Source organism: Akebia trifoliata, chromosome 3, assembly GCF_017979445.1.
Source record: "Akebia trifoliata isolate Shusen 1 chromosome 3, ASM1797944v1, whole genome shotgun sequence".
Taxonomy (NCBI): Eukaryota; Viridiplantae; Streptophyta; class Magnoliopsida; order Ranunculales; family Lardizabalaceae; genus Akebia; species Akebia trifoliata.
In genome coordinates, this window is record NC_141377.1 from 55,489,276 (window position 1) to 55,505,824 (window position 16,549).

The window sequence follows — 16,549 nt, forward strand, 5'->3', positions numbered from 1 at the left end:
AACACATTAAACAATATTTCTTGGTTACTTATTATACATAAATTAGAATATCGTGCCAACTAAAACATGATAAGCAACGAGGTTTGGTACAACACGACCATTGCACTTCATCGTGACAGAAAAAAGAAATATTATTCTAAGAAGCAAAGAATCTTTGACCTTGCCATTAATTTAAGTAAAAAACGTGTACTTTTGTTAAAATATAAGCCTTGTGACCAATCAAACTTGAATTAATAGAAGATTGAGTTTATATAGAAATGAATGGGGAATAAGATTGTTCAACTAACCAAAAGTTCTAGAGTAATGCATAGATGATGATGATCTAAATTGTTTGATTGATATGGTCCACGGTCCACCAAGCAATCAAGCAAAGTAGATCAATTGGTGTACCATGTGTGATGTGGTGACTAAATTATGTAATGTGGCTTGTGATTTTCGGTGAAATTTTTATCTTGATTTCACCTAGATTTGAGTTCTCTAATCGTTAGAGGTATACATGTAAAACACTCTGACGTACAAGTCATTGGAAATACAATAAGACTTTTAAGTTGTAAAACTCCTTCTCACTTATTTTTTTCCTTTAACAGATCTTCAAGTCTTTTATCATCCATGACTATTATTCCTTAAATTTAGTCCCTTGTCATGCCAAGTATTTCTACTCTTTTCTAAAGCAGTCATGTGATGGGTGGCACTAACATGTAGTGGCTGAGTGTGGCTCACTTCTCTTCGTGAGATCGATGTCAACTAAATAATTGTGCCCAGAGAACTATTTGTCCAACTCCGAGGATGGAATCAGGATCAGCATCCCTCGACTTCTTGTCGATCTTGTATCTCAAGTTGAAAATCTCACCTCATCAGAGATGTTGATTTATCCCTTCACATGTAGCTAGGTTTTGCATGCTTGACACTATTATATCTTTTATGTTAACCCAATATCTAATTCATGGTCAACACAATCATTTTCCTTAGCTAGCTAACTTATTGAATGTAGCGAGTCTTATTAGTTATTTTATTTTTCTTTATGCGTGGGGGAAGAGAACAAGTCAGTTCATGCAATCCTCTCGTATTAAGGGATTAGTTGACGTATTTAATTATATTCTTTCCCGAAAGTAGAACAACTACTAAGAAGTCTAATTATTTGCTTGGTTTATTTATATTTGGCTTAGCTTAGCTTTTGTGTCCATGGCTACATGCAGCTCATGTATAATTAAAGGATTATATATATATATATATATATATATATATATATATATATATATATATATATATATATATATATATATATATATATATATGTGTGTGTGTGTGTGTGTGTTCATCCATCATCAGAAGGGTCTCATTTATTTATAATCATGTATCTTCAAAAGAGATGAAAATTTATTGAATTGGATGCTAAATTACATAAACCCTAATATGATTTTTGGAGACCATAGCATGAATTAGAACTAATCAATTTTATTTAATCATCATAATTGTCTCCTGGATTAATTTTTGTTAGGCAAGTCTTTTAGGCGTTAACGTGCTAAGTAAAACCCATTGAGGGTTAGCTGAGATGCTAAGAAGCAATTGGTTGATTGTGACTTCAAGTCTCTATATGCCCCTCTATAAAATGTGACTAGTTACCGTCATAACACGTGACTAGGTAGGATGGTGTGTGCAGTTCTAGGGGGTCTCACCGAAAAGCAGGGATACCCCCGAGGTTACAAACAAAAATGCTGATTGAAGGACTCATATTATTTTATGTAATAAAGATAAAACATTGGGCCGGGAAAATTTAGGGTTATGATGTCTTCAAATCATGCATCAAATATATCATCTCTATCTCATTATTCAAATATGATATACTTCTCCCAAGGGAATTTTTGGAATTCCAAGACAGACAAATCCCTAGGAACATGTATTGATCTCTAGGAAACCTGTTTTATAACTTCCACATCAAAGCCTAGAAAATCACTGGTTGCTCTTTCCTTGTGATTACCAAACCAAAAGCTTCCCGGCTCACAAGCTGCTGGCTTTAGTGACTCAGCTCATTTTCCGGCTCAAAACATTAAAATATGGTTGGCATGTGCTGACTATAAAATCGTTCGAGCCGATCCTATCTTCCATGTTTAACTCAGTCCCTGTACAATGGGGCATGTTTGACATGTATCCCTGGTCCTTTGACCATCACCAAGTCAAAGTTCAACTATATGAAAGTCCTGATTCTGTACTACTCGGAGTTGGATAGCTACCTCAGTTCCCTTCCTTAGTGCATCAATGAATAAATACATTTTGAGTGCTGAGCACTTGACGTGTATGCTCACAGCCCAACAAACAATTGACATGTGGCATACTGACATCATCAATAGAGAGATTCTCTTTCTTGTCCACTGCCCACATACTTATTTTTTTAGATTTCAAATCTTAAAAAAGGTCGTTGGTCTTAAATTGATTATCACATTCACAATCCAACGACACAACCTTTTAGATTTCATGAAAATATTTATATTAAAAAATATATATATATTATTTTTTGAGCCAACGAACACTCAAATTTAAAAATAAAATTCAATGATGAAAAATAATTATTTTTTAAAGTTTATATAATTTTATCCTCTACAAGTATATTACATCGGATCATGTTTTTAATGTCACAAGGTGATCAATCAGAGAGATTTCTTTATTTTACAATGGACAAAAAAGAGAAAATAGTGCCTTGGTGACAAACTACATCATATTATCAAAATTCATACATTTTTAAGACTCAATGAACCTAGTGTTTAACCCAACTATGGCAGCCCTACATGATGAAAATCAGATTGATCCCTAGGCATTGGGTTACGAAATTATCATTGTGGGCTATGACTAGGTCAAAGTCAAAGATTCAATGAGTTCATTCAAATTTTATTTAATAGGAGGAATGGCCAAATATACCTAATAATCCGGATAAATAAAAATATATATATATTTAAAAGTACGGTAGGACCAGTCTTCCCTAGTTCGATTTAGGATTTCAATTAAGGAATCATCAAGTTGGTCAGGTCCAAATACGGTGATTGACCAAGTTTATGGGCAATGTTTTAAAACTCGAATCCACTCAATTGAGCAAACTCATAACTTACTATGCAACTTAGGTGAATCTAGCTACATAAATAGATAGATAGATTAAATTTTTATAAAATTTGAAATCTTATAATTTGTCTGGTTCTCTAAGAAGCCCCGATACCTTGGCTCCACAAACAAACAGACAAACAAAAAATCACTAAATATAACATAAAAATGTCTAAAGGATTACCAAAACTAGATTTAACTAGCTAGGCCAAGTTTCTTAATTGAATTCAAGAATTTCCAAACCAAGCCTAGGCATCAACTCTTTCGAGTTTGTATGTCAAGACCCTTCGAATTTCCATCAAAATGAATCAATTCAACTAAGTTTTGACGTGACTTTGTCGAGTTTTAAAAATATGATCATACTCATAACCTATAGTTTAAAATTTGACTGGTCGACTTAACCAACTCAAATGAATGCATATTAAATTCATTAAATGTTTTTAAAAAATTATTTTATTTATTTTCTATTTTTTAATAATAAAAAAACATTAAATACAATACACAACTCATCCAAGTTTCATATTAATGTGGGTAACTTTTTTAATTGACTCAATGAGTTGGTTCAATCAAGTTGTAGTTAATCGAGTCGATTCGATGGGTTTTGAAACATAGATGATAACCACCTTAGTCGAACATTGGCTCAAAATTAAGCCACCAGAGCCATGGACAAAGTCAGCATAGTAGTTACAGATACGATGATGAGAACACCACGTAAGTCTCAATGCATTAGGTAGAGAAGGAAAGGGAGCAAGTGAGCTTCAGAAAGTAAATTAAGGGAATCAATAAAATAGATTATATCATGAGGTGTGGTTGGAAATGGTCACTTACTCTTAATTATATATTCCTATGTCTCTTTGACTCATTTGTTGTCTAAAATTCTATATAACGACATATCAAACCCTTTGCTTCCTTTGTATCTCTTATTCTTCTTCTTGTTTCTTGTTTTTCTCTTTGTAATTCTTTTTGCTCATATACTGAGCTTTAGAAACCATGGCCATGGCAACTGCTTTCCTTCTTTTCTTATTTTTCATGCCCGCCGCTTACGCTGTCCAATATACCGTTGGTGATGGAGTTGGCTGGACCCAAGGAGTAGATTATACAGTTTGGACCGCCGGAAAGACCTTCAACGTTGGTGACACGCTATGTAAGATTTATTTATTTATTTTCCATTGAGTTTTGTATCTTGTATTAGAGAACAATGTTTTAAGAACCGAACCGATGATTGGATTGAAAATTTATGGAATTGGTCAGATTGCGGTTGGACCCTAGTTCAATTTGATTGAAGCCATTTATTTTTACTAAAGAATTTAAAAATTATAATATGATTTGTCTTTATTTTTTGAAAAATAACATTACATATGTATTATGTATTATTAGAATACTTTCATAATTAACCAAAAAAAGTGACACATAAGAAAACACGAAATCTCAACCATTAAAACATAAAATCTAACAGTTGGGATAATCCCTAACATGACAATACTTTAAAATAGATTAACACGTTTTTATCTTTGACTGTTGAATTTTGTATTTAACGACTTAGATTTTGTGTTTTTTTTTTTTATATGGGTTGCTTTTGCTGAGTTAATGGATCCCAACCCATATACATTATAAATCTCAAATCTCTTGGATAAGACCTCAATGATGACTCCTATAATAGATGTTAAGTCTTTTGCAAAATAAATTTATCTTGGAAAGGAAAATTTAAAGCCAACGCCTTTCTCTTGTACAGGTTAGAAATTTTGGAATAGGTTGATCTTTTGTGAGAATGATCTGATTTGTGGACCGTCAATTACTTATCGTTAATTTGTAAATTACTTTTAATGGGGTTGGAAGTCAAATTGGACTGATTTTTTTTTTGAGGATGATCTCCTCACTACAGAGATTATACTCACAAAAAATCAGTCCAATCCAAAAATTTTAAGTCATATAAGACAAATTTTGACTCCTAACATGATTGTTGAACGCTACCATACATATATACATATATACATTAAAAGATTCATAAGGAAAGGGTAATTTGAAAAATATGATAACCTTAAAAAAAAAAAAAAAGTCTAGTAACTTAAATGTTAGAAATAAGATATTATAAACACAGATTAAAACAATGTAAATTCATGTTATTTCCATTATAACATTAGCATTAATCAACTACATAATTATAATCTATAATAATGTCAACTGCAACTGAAAATTAAATTTACACATAATGTTAAGTAATCAAAAAGATAATTGTATGCTTCAAGATTTATTTCAAATTTATAGGCAGTTTCTATCTAACAGGCCACTCCTACTTCAGATATCTTCCCCTACTCCCATTTAGGGTCATAAAATAATTTAATTTCTAATATTTTTTAGAATGATTCTGCTTTCTATATAGAGAGATATTTGTTGCTAACAGAAAAGTCAATCTAGAATTTCATAAAATCCCAGATGACCAATTACATGAAGCCTAACGATGGTATTTTTTCTAAATTGGGGATGCCTGAACACATTCGAGCCAATGTGATTGGTTGATCCGGGATTCTATGAAGAATAATGATGAATGCACGCTGTAAATCATACGCGGATCATACACGGCTGATGTAGCAAGGCCACAGAACCGCAAATCTTTTTTTTCCTTGCATATCCCGAAGAAAAAGATCTATGGTTCTGTGCCCTTGCCATGTCAACCGCGTACAGACTGCGTATGATCGACTGTGTGCATTCATCATGACTCTTCTATGAAATCCTGTTCTTCTCTATGAGCAAAAAAAATTCACAGAGCCGCTTCACGGTGCTTTTGGTAATTAAGGAATAACCAACTAAATTTTGATATTCCTAATCAGTGTTCAGCTACGATGGGACACACAAAGTTGACGTGGTGGGCAAGAATGACTACGACAATTGTGCCAATGGCAACCCCCTTGAGAGCTACAGCGATGGGAACACGATCATCCCTCTTAACAAAACTGGGCCAATATACTTCTTATGCCCAACTTCGAATCATTGCACGCAAGGGATGAAGGTAACAGTCACAGTCTCCGCTACAACACCCACACCATCTCCGCCAACATCATCTCCACCTCCAACTTCACCATCGACCCCATCCCCACCAACCTCCTCCCCTTCCCCACCACCCCCTACCTCCTCCACCCCTTCCCCACCGTCCCCTAGTGCAGCAGCACATAATATCTTGTACAGGATGAATTTCATGGTTCTTGCAGCTGCCATTATAGTAGCACTTGTGGGCTAGGGAAGATGCAGTGCTTGTCATGTCATGTACTCTTTGTTTCCTTTTATTTTATGTATGATTTATGTAGTGTTTGGTTACATGATTTGTTGAGGACTTGGTTGTTGGAATTTGATATTTATTTTTCAGTGTGTTTAAGTATACATATAATCAGAATGGAATGATGCAACAAAACAATTTTAAGGCTTTTTACATTCTCACCCTCAAAACACTCCCTCCGAACCATTGAGCGCATGATATATCCACTTATAGATGTGCTCAAAATAAGATACATCCTCTATTCAATGCAATTATCTCCTCCTACATTAACTCAATTGAGGTGCATTTCTGTATATCAAATCAGATTTGATCTGATTCAGACCTGATCGGCTTTGTCTTTGGATTTGGATCCAGTAAGAATCCAGTTCAAAAATAGCCATCAGATTTGCCCCAAGTTCGATCTGATTATTATCAAATTTGTCATAAATTGACTTGATCTGATCAGAACTCAATCCATTAACAGTCCTAATTGTGCATCAACATAATCTTATTACAATGATATGATCTACTACGGTGACCGTCTAAAAAAAACATTTGATTTATCAAGATACACCTAATTACAATGCTACTCCAAATCTATCCCAAACTCGAGCTCCAAAGCCCAAAATTTGGTCCCTACCTTTGCTCATGTGAGGAAAAAGAAGAAGAAAAAAGATTCACTTCTCATGAATCTCATATAGTCCAAAGCAATATTTTCACAAAGAGCTTGTGAATCCACAGTGATGAAACTCCCTATTTTGAGGCTTTGAATCCTCTAAGCTCATCTTAGTCCTTAGCGTTATGATGGAATCTACATTGGACATTAGCATCCATCCATTAGAGATCACATTTGATCATCTGATCATTTTCGGATTAAACTTTGATGGATCTTAATCCATCCTAAATCAATCATGACCCAAACAAGGCGCAGTTGTGTTGAACCATTTGCACATCATCTACACATCCGGACATGTGATCACTCATCTCTCTTGGACACAATCACAGTACAACTATACATCTCATCAGTGGGACATTTGAAACAAGCTAAAGTTCAATATCAGTATTGCTAAAATTCGATTGATATAATGAACATGTAATAGTATGCTGTGGAAGACAACCAAAAATGCATAGACAGACCATCAAAGCAAAATAAAATTCTAGATTGACAACAGCATATAATACACAGCAAGTAACGTAGACGCCAAAACCATCATAACTTTTGACTTAACTTAAAAAGTGATTTATATTGATTATTTCTCACTCCTGTTTACCCCCATGATCCTTGCTCTTGATTTCCCAAGTTCCATGAAAATTCCTTGGCTCTATAATTGATATCACCTTTGATCCCTCAGAAGAGGTTGGGATGCAGAACCTGCCAAAAAACAAAAGAGATCTTACCAATAAGCAAACACTGTAAAAAACAGGAAATGTACAAACTGGTAATTCGATGACAGTTAGAGATTGTAGTAGGGGTGCAACTTAATTCGGTTCAAACCGAGAACCAAACCAAACCGTGGAATTTGGATTGGTTTGGTTCGGTTTATACTTATATCGGTTCGGTTTCGGATTTTAAAAATAAAAACCAATAAATTCGGTTCGAGAACTCGGTTTAAATAATATAAAAAACCGAACCAACCCAAAAACCAAACCAAATATATATATATATATATATATATATATATATATATTTTTTTTTTTTCATTTTTCATTTTTCATTTTTAACAAAACCAAACTGTTCGAACCCTCGTCTCTCTCCCATCTCTGCTACAGGCTGCCAGCGGTTGCCACCGGCTAAAACCCCTTATCACTCTCTCTCTCTCTCTGCGAGCGGCTGCCACCAACTAAAACCAAACCCTCACTGTCGTCTCTGCGACCGGCTGCCATCGGCTAAAACTCCTCATCTCTCACGTCTCTACAAGCGACTACCGCCGGCTAAAATCAAACCCTCATCATCGTCTCTGCGACCAGCTGATCTCTCTCTTGCGGCTGCGACCTGCAACAGGTTCCTCTCTCTCTTTCTCTCTCTCCGGCTGCGGCTGCGGCTGCAATTTACGACCAAACCATGGAACTGAACCGAACGAAACCGAAATAAGGTCGGTTTGGATTGGTTCGGTTCTAGAACCATTCGGTTCGATTATGGTTCTCATACGATGGAACCGATCTTGATCGGTTCGGTTCTGATTTTGCTATAATCCGAACCAACCCGAACCAAGTTGCACCCCTAGATTGTAGTCACTATAGCAGGTAGTTGACACATCTTTTGTTGAGTGTATATATTCCTACACTCTCGGGTGTTTCTATCCCCAGTTAGCCCCATGACCCTCTTATATTCATAGTCGCCCCACAACCCCCCTTTCCCCAACATGCACGCACACAAACAATGAACTTTTTCGATAATGCCAGGTCAAATTTTTTAGTCCTCCATATTAAGAGTTTAAAGGATAAAAAGTAGTAAAGAAATCGATATTTTAGAAACACCCACTTGTTAAATTGGTGATATTAGTTTTATCCCCTTGGAAAATGCAAGATTAGGTTTACCCCCTTCGACCATAAGTCAAGGTTGCTTTTTCTTGGTGATTTAACAGTAATTTAAGCATTTGAACATGTAATGCAACTCCCTACTATGTTACCTGCAATGCCTTGCTGCCCAAGGACATCAGATGTAGGCATCGGTTTGGAAGTTTTCTCTCGAATTTCAGCTGCAACCAGGCGAGACAAAAGAAGACCAGCAACAAAAGCCCCAATAATAAGCATCATAAAAACTGCATCCCATCCCTTTGTGGAAATAAAACCAGTAAGAAGAGGCCCAAGAGCTGCACCAACCGATCCAGTACCGTCAATAATTGCAGTCACGGTTGCCAATGCTCGAGAATTTCCCTTTAGAGAGCTGTGTGTGCCAAGATCCGCAGAAACAGCAGTCGTGATGAGTGCATAGGGTCCATTCACAAATAACCCGGTAATCATCATCAACACAATGTTCATAGAATGCGACACACTTCCGTATAATCGGTAGAGAAGCAGCGAAGGAATAGCAGCGTACATGAAGCTGGCTGCCGTAAGGGCCCGAGCATTAAGTTTATCAGATAAGTAGCCAGCAAGAATTCCACCAACAATTCCCCCTACATCAAACAGAGTGGAAAGGTTTCCAGCTGACTTCACAGACACGTACTCTCCACCAATTTCTGAAAAATAATAACCAATCAAATGAGAAACGAGTAAATCTCATTCACCATGAAGGTTTGAAAAACCTTAAGGCCCCTTTAAAGTACTTTGCATTGCCTTTCACTATAATAGATATGACACTGTGTCATCTAACTTGAGGAAATTCAATAATCTTGGGACATCAGAAAAAAGAAAAAAAAACTATCAGCAAGTAAATAATATACTAATCTGAGGCTCAACGATAAGCTGATAATAATAGATAGCTGCTATTGGCACCCCAAATTTTACTTGTTAAACCCCGATTAAAAATAAAGAAAATAAGAGAATGGTTGAGAATAAGAAAAGGTTGGGGTGCCAATAGAAGCTCTCACTTTTTGATTGTTGCTAGATTTCTATTTTTTGAGTTTTATGGTTTTGTATGAGCCTAATCATAATTGTAAACAACTACTGAAATTGTTTGAATGTGTTATAATGTTTTGTTATGTTGAGATTTTAATTTGAGCCAAACCTTTGTAATGTTTGAAGTGTGTGTTTTAATATTTAGTTGGGGTGTGATAAATAATTTAAGAAATAGCGGTGTAATAAGTAAAATTTGGAGTGCCAATAACAGCTCTCTAATTATAATAACACGATGCAATAACCATCTAAAGAGACTATAAGAAACATAGATATTACAGTTTCATTCCATCAGGAGGGATCTCTTTGCCCAAAAATCATCTCGATCAGATTTTGAAACCATCTAGTCCATCTCATATTCTAGGTTTGAAGAAAATTTGATGAACAGTCCTTGAAAAAACTATAGATCGGATCGCTGTGAATTGTAATTATCTGCTATGAATTCAAGATTGATTTTGACCTACAAAATATCCTAGGTAAGACCCATCTACTAACAGGTCCAAAGCCTCAGCATCTGCACCACACCTTGAAACTACTTCTGTAGCTGATAATCTCCATTTATAATGCTCAAGAAATAAATTTAAGGTTTATATCTGAAACCTACTTTTTTGTTAGTGTAAAATTTATTAAAAAATGAACTGAATACAAACGAACACCTAAGATGTCGAGAAGACCTCAGCTTTTACTTTGATAAAAAGGATCTTAGAGAGCTTGACTCCCTTTGTGTTTTGTTGTGGTATTTGGTACAAGAGAAATAACCGTGTTTTCTAGGGACCGTTTGTTTCATGAGTGTATCATTAGCATTCTAGGCATCATTTTCTTTTGGTGCAAAGTTTTAAGGAGTTCAAGGGCCTCTTTTTGAAGATTTTATCTTTTGGTGAGAGTTTAGCTGTAAGGACGACATGCAAAAGATCCGTTTACGTTAGGATCATTTTGTTTAGGTCTGTTTTTATTTATTTATTTATTTTTCTTTACCTTGTGCACTTTAGGTAGGTCTCCTCAACTTCCTTTTGTTCTCTTGTTTTTATTAATGAATCCTACAATAACAACAATGATAATAATCCTTTGTATAAATAGAAAATTTGCTTCAATGGAGTTTTAATATTGATTTATTACAAAAACAGAAAATGTACACCATTCTTGAAGTCAAAGCACATTCAGAAGGTTTTGGAAAACAGTTATGTATGAAAATAATCCAAAGTCAATTTCCCAATAAGGGAGACACCTCTGTGGGATCTCTTTAAAGTTTGTTCAGGGTGAAGTGGAAGTCAATGCACAGGTTTAAGCACAGTAAAATGTGTTTAATTAGTTGTGATCCATATTACTTGAGCCAAATCACCTTTGACATAAGAATAGATGAACTGAGACATAAGAACTTTGTATGTGACAGTTTTGTTTATAAAAGTTGCCAATGACGCCAGATAAAAATCATCAACTTGAAGATTGGGGGTAATCTGCAAGTTTCCTAGAGGGTTTGACTATGATAGCATTGGGTACAGAATGGCTGAAAAACAGGGGTTTGATTCAAGCTAATGGTATTAATAATGGAATCAAGGGTTGGGGCACGTAGGCCGGTTATTGGTCCGAGCCTTCTCAGTTCAACTACTCTAAAATGTTATCGACACATCCACAAGTAAATATACTGCACCTTAGAGAATTATTTGCAATCTGCAAAGCTCCTCACTGCAATTTTTTTTTTTTTTAAAAAAAAAATTATTCTTTAAGTTACTAACCTTATGGCCTAACCGAGGTTTTCGGTTGAAATTCAAACTAATTCATATAATAAAAGTAAAGGAGAAACAATAGCCTAGCCCAACATCCACTTGTCATGATCAATTCAAATATGCTAAAAGAAATTTTATAAACTAAATACTACAACCAGTAAAATTGGAGGGAAAAACATACCAGTCTGGCTCAGATAAAATGGCAACCAATACAGGAATGTGTAAGCCACAAGTTTGGCGAAGAAAAGACACATAGCAAACGGTATCACTCCTGGTATCATACAAGCTTCCACAAGACCAACAGCATTACTCCTACTAAATGACCCATGACGGATACCACTCGTTTCTGCGTCCATGACGCCTTCCTTTTGTGTCTGAGCTTCTACATCTTTACGTATTCTCTCCACATTATTGGAATCCCATCCATGGGGGCAAGGAATCCCAACATCTTCGGGATAAGCAGCCAAGAACATGTAAACAATTATACCTCCCACGAAGATCAAAGCACCAGGAAGTATAAACGACCAACCCCACCCGTGCTGTAAAACACTAGCCGCAAGAAGTGACCCACTGATGTTCCCAACAGATGTATGAGCATTCCAAACACCCATTATCAAACCCCTCTTTCTTTTCCCAAACCAATTACCGATAACCGCAACAACCGAAGGCCACCCCGTGGCCTGAAACAATCCAGCTAACATTTGCATTACAAGATAAAACCAGAACACATGAATATTCCAGAAGTATCCCATTCCGAAAAGCCCGACAAAGATTCCACTCCCGATCATACCTGTCGTCAAGAACAGACGGAGGTCCAACGTATCTCCAAGATGTCCCGCTACATACATTCCTAAAGAATAACAAGCGAGGAACGCAACATCGATCTCCCCCAACTTCGCGGTACCATCTTTTCCATTAAATGGAACCCATCCCTTGCCACGGGATTTCGTTACATTGCCACCCAACCCTTTGTCCCGAATAAAAACCTCGCCAATTGGCCACGGATAGATAGAGCTAACACTGACGGGTTCTGGATGTAAAACACTCTTAACAATGCTGCTAGGTTTTCGAGATGCGTGGTAGCAAGCATAAGCTATGAAAGTAAGTAACAGAACAAAATATCTATACGTATTAAAACTCCATTCTTTGCCTCCTCTTAGTCGTCTTATAAGCTGAATTCCAGGTGGAGTCCCCCTCATTGCATCCAAAGCCCCAGCCATCTTACCCAAATTAACTCGATTAAGCTCTAAAAAAAGGAAATTTTTATAATTTGTTCTTGAATCAGTTTCCTCCACTTATATAGATTTGTTGCAACTAAAACATATAGTTAGATAAGAGATAGTTTTAGGATCCAAACGACCTCTGATTTCCTAAATTATTCGCCGATTTTCCTTCTTACATCAATTGTTCCACCGAAAAATCCATCATTTTTAATGAAAATCGAAGAATAATCACAGAAGATGAACAAAAACACTTTAAGATCATCCAATAACACGTCTTAAAGCATTATTCGAGGTAGAATCAGATAAGAAGAAGATCAAGCGTACCAGATTCAGATATAGTCAAGAAATAATAAATTCTCTGTAACTAAACAACGTCATTTGATGTGACGGTGATCACTAAGCGACAAAATGCCCCAAACGGATGAAATTTATGGAGACGTTGCGTGCGTTTTCGGTTGATTTGTTGAATCTGTTCGAGAGAGAAAGAGAGAGATGGTTTTTAGAAATCTTAGAGAGAGAATGATGAGAGGGCGAGCGAAGTTCGCGCAAGTCAGCAACAGAGACGGTGTGGAGTGCCTTTGTTGTAGGCTACTCTTGCAAGTTATAATGGAGATGGCACGTCGGTCGCGTTCTTCAGTTTTGAGGAGAACTCTGTACTACAGGGACTAGGGTAGTTTCCGACCTCCACGTCTCCATGGCAAGCCTCGTGGCACTTCTTCTTTCACACTTAAACTCTTCGTGATATTTTGGCGATTTTTTTCTATCAAATTAAAATGAGTCAGTGATTTTCTCACACTCCCTCTGACACCACACACACTCATGCATCATTGATGTGACATGATTTGGAATCATAGATTTTTTCCCTCAAGATGTACAATTATAAATCTCCATAAATATATACAATGGTGTATCTCAAGAAAAAATAATTTATGATTTTAGTACATACCACATCAAAGAACATGTGTTAAAGGGTGATGTCAAAAAATCATTTACACATTTAAAATAAGGTGCTGATTTTGTAACTTAATTTAATAGGCTAACTCATTGACATGACAAATACAAGAATCGTAGAATTTAACCCTCGAGATACACAATCGGACATGTTTTATGATGATGTGCAATTGTGTATTCTAAGAAAAAAACATCTATTAGTCTAGCATGATACATTATAATTGAGTTTTTGAGTTATTATGTCATGTTGAATTACAAAATCATTATACGTAATATATTTTTTGTTATGATTTCATCAGCATTACCTATTAATCTTTTATGATTTTCAAGGAGATTGAGTTTGATTAACACAAAAAAATTAAAAAAATAAAATAATGATTATATAAATAATGTCTTTTTTATCTCAAAGTTTGTTATTTGTAAACTCTCCAAAACCCTTATCTTATATTCTTTAAATTAGAAGGTTAGAAAAGGGTCAAAATTTGAAGTTGAAAGGCAAAAATGTTACCATATTAGATAATTAATCCATAAGTCATTGATTAATTAATAATTTTTCAACTTAATTAGTAACTTAATCAAAGAATTTTGGAAATTTGTATGCTTCGAAGTTCTAATGGATACGATCAATGGTAAACATTTTCGGATAGGTCGGTCACAGGAGTTTCACATGATTGGCCATAAGAGATCTGGAGTTGGTTAGTTACCAAACGTCAAAGGAGTATGGGATCATCGTTCTCGAGAAGTAAACACGAACCTAAATAGAGGCTAACGTGGCAATATTTGGAGGATATGAAAATGTTGTTGGCGCGGATTTTGTACCACGAATATTCGATGGCATATTCTCCACATGTATTCGTGGAGATTTGAGATCTTTGTGAGTGCTGTTGAGCCAAAAATGGATTATCAAATGTGCAATCCATCCAACACCAAAGCCTCCAGATTTTGAAAAAACTGAGATTAAAAAAATTTTAAAAATAATTTTTTTAAACTTGATCCAAGGTTTTAAAATTCGACTGCCTTCGAACTCCCAAACATAAAACTAAAATCCAATGGTGAAAAATAATTCTTTACCATGTTTTTGGAGAGTTGTTATTGGCACCCCAACTTTTACTTATTACAATTTGATTTTTAAAATTATTTATCACCCTGTAATTAAAGATTAAAACACACCATTGAAATATGGGTGAATCTCCATTTAGTGCACTAAATATGGCGAAATTCTGAATTTTTGTATACTGATCAATTTAATTTCCAAAATATGCATTCGTCATTTTTATAAATTATGAACTCATGAGTTCGTCACTTTTAATATTTATGAATTAATAGATATAGCAATGAATTCATTACTTATAAAAGTAATGAATTCACTTGAAATGTAGATTTTGGGAATTAAAATGAACAATGTATCAAAATCAGAATTTAGATAGAAGTTGAGCACATTTTGGGAAGAATCCCTTCAAATATTACAAAAGTTTGGGTCAAGTTGTTATTTTAACATTAACACATGGAAACAACTTCAATGGTTGAGGTCCACATAAATTCCTAAATCTAACGAATAGAAATAACAAAAAGATAAAATGTAAAAATAGAAAGAGTTTCTATTTGCACTCCAACTTTTGCTTATTCTCAACCATTGACTGTTTTTTTAATTTTGATTGGGTGTAATAAGTAAAAGTTGGCGTGCCATTAGCAACTATCTTTTAACTGAAGTGCATGGAAATTTATTACCTTGTATTGTTGTGCATCTGCTCAAGAAACGAAAAAGAAGATGGTGGAATCGACTCCTTGTCACGTCCAATCAAACCCTAATCTTATATTTTCCCTCAATCGTAGGTTATAAGATTTTTCATATAGGAATTCTTTCTTTCTTCTACTTTTTCAAACAAAACACCAAGATTAATTGTGTTATGAAATAAACGAAATTAGTTACTCAACTTTTCTAACTTATTTCATATTTTTGTTGTAGATGAGTTGCAAACGAAATTGAGGTTCGACGATTTATAATTATACGTCGAAGTTATACATATCCAACAAATCATCAAACTTTGATTATAACATAATTAATCTGAAATTTGTAGAAATTCTTTTTAAAAATCTAGACCAATACATTTGACTAATATTTTTTTTTCTCATTTATGTTGTATTAAATAACTTTAACAGTACATTAGATCACTTCACTATGTTATAGACAACTAATTAAGTATTCGTATGCTTTTGTTTATCAGTTAGAAACATGAATACAAAGAAGATGTTCCTTGTTTGTTTTTGAGGTGGACAATTAACAAAAGGAACTAATTTAAAGTATATTGGTGGTATTAGCAAATTTATGCAAATTGAGAGGTCTACAAAATTTTCTAAGGTATGCTCTAGACTACGAGATGCATTTCATATGCATGAAGGCAAATTATTTAAGGTAGTATGTGTATATCCGACAACCCCCACATGTAGTAGATTCGTGTTAGACTGAACATAATAGATATAGATAGAGGAGAAGAATCATTCCAAAAGGTACACAATTTCTCACTCACAAACACTTTATCAAAACTTTTGTGGGATCTAACTTAGGCATCATAAGCTTTGTATATAAGGGGATAGGGACGGTCCAAGGAAAATCCTACGCACGAGTGAACAAAGATTTCAAGGTGATCCCAAAAATCACCTCTACAAAGAACTTTGAATTCAAAAAGAATTATTTTTCTAGAGTCATTGAATTTGTTAATCAAATGAAATATCATGGTGAAAATATAAATGAT

At 34.9% G+C, this 16,549-nt stretch overlaps 2 protein-coding genes across 2 annotated transcripts; one reads left to right on the forward strand and one right to left on the reverse strand.

Annotated features, from left to right (window-relative positions):
* Positions 1-3,980: 3,980 nt before the first annotated feature.
* Positions 3,981-6,407, forward strand: LOC147408121 (mavicyanin-like). The gene is made up of 2 exons (XM_086437000.1): positions 3,981-4,234; positions 5,919-6,407. The coding sequence occupies exons 1-2, from the start codon at positions 4,081-4,083 to the stop codon at positions 6,323-6,325; spliced, it is 561 nt and encodes a 186-aa protein (XP_086293126.1). The 5' UTR covers positions 3,981-4,080; the 3' UTR covers positions 6,326-6,407.
* A 978-nt stretch (positions 6,408-7,385) lies between these two features.
* G3PP4 (Major facilitator superfamily protein) lies at positions 7,386-13,549 on the reverse strand. Its single transcript, XM_086436999.1, has 3 exons — positions 11,804-13,549; positions 8,971-9,522; positions 7,386-7,712 (listed from the first exon to the last, which is right to left on the reverse strand). The coding sequence occupies exons 1-3, from the start codon at positions 12,840-12,842 to the stop codon at positions 7,675-7,677; spliced, it is 1,629 nt and encodes a 542-aa protein (XP_086293125.1). The 5' UTR covers positions 12,843-13,549; the 3' UTR covers positions 7,386-7,674.
* Between the last annotated feature and the right edge of the window lie 3,000 nt (positions 13,550-16,549).

Bases quoted from the DNA above. Each gene is read 5' to 3' on its own strand.
- LOC147408121 (XM_086437000.1), top strand. From the start codon at position 4,081: ATGGCCATGGCAACTGCTTTCCTTCTTTTCTTATTTTTCATGCCCGCC. The intron at 4,235-5,918 runs GTAAGATTTATT...ATTCCTAATCAG, and splicing joins CAACGTTGGTGACACGCTAT to TGTTCAGCTACGATGGGACA.
- G3PP4 (XM_086436999.1), bottom strand. From the start codon at position 12,842: ATGGCTGGGGCTTTGGATGCAATGAGGGGGACTCCACCTGGAATTCAG. The intron at 9,523-11,803 runs GTATGTTTTTCC...ATTATTTTTCAG, and splicing joins ATTTTATCTGAGCCAGACTG to AAATTGGTGGAGAGTACGTG. The intron at 7,713-8,970 runs GTAACATAGTAG...GTTTTTTGGCAG, and splicing joins TGGGCAGCAAGGCATTGCAG to GTTCTGCATCCCAACCTCTT.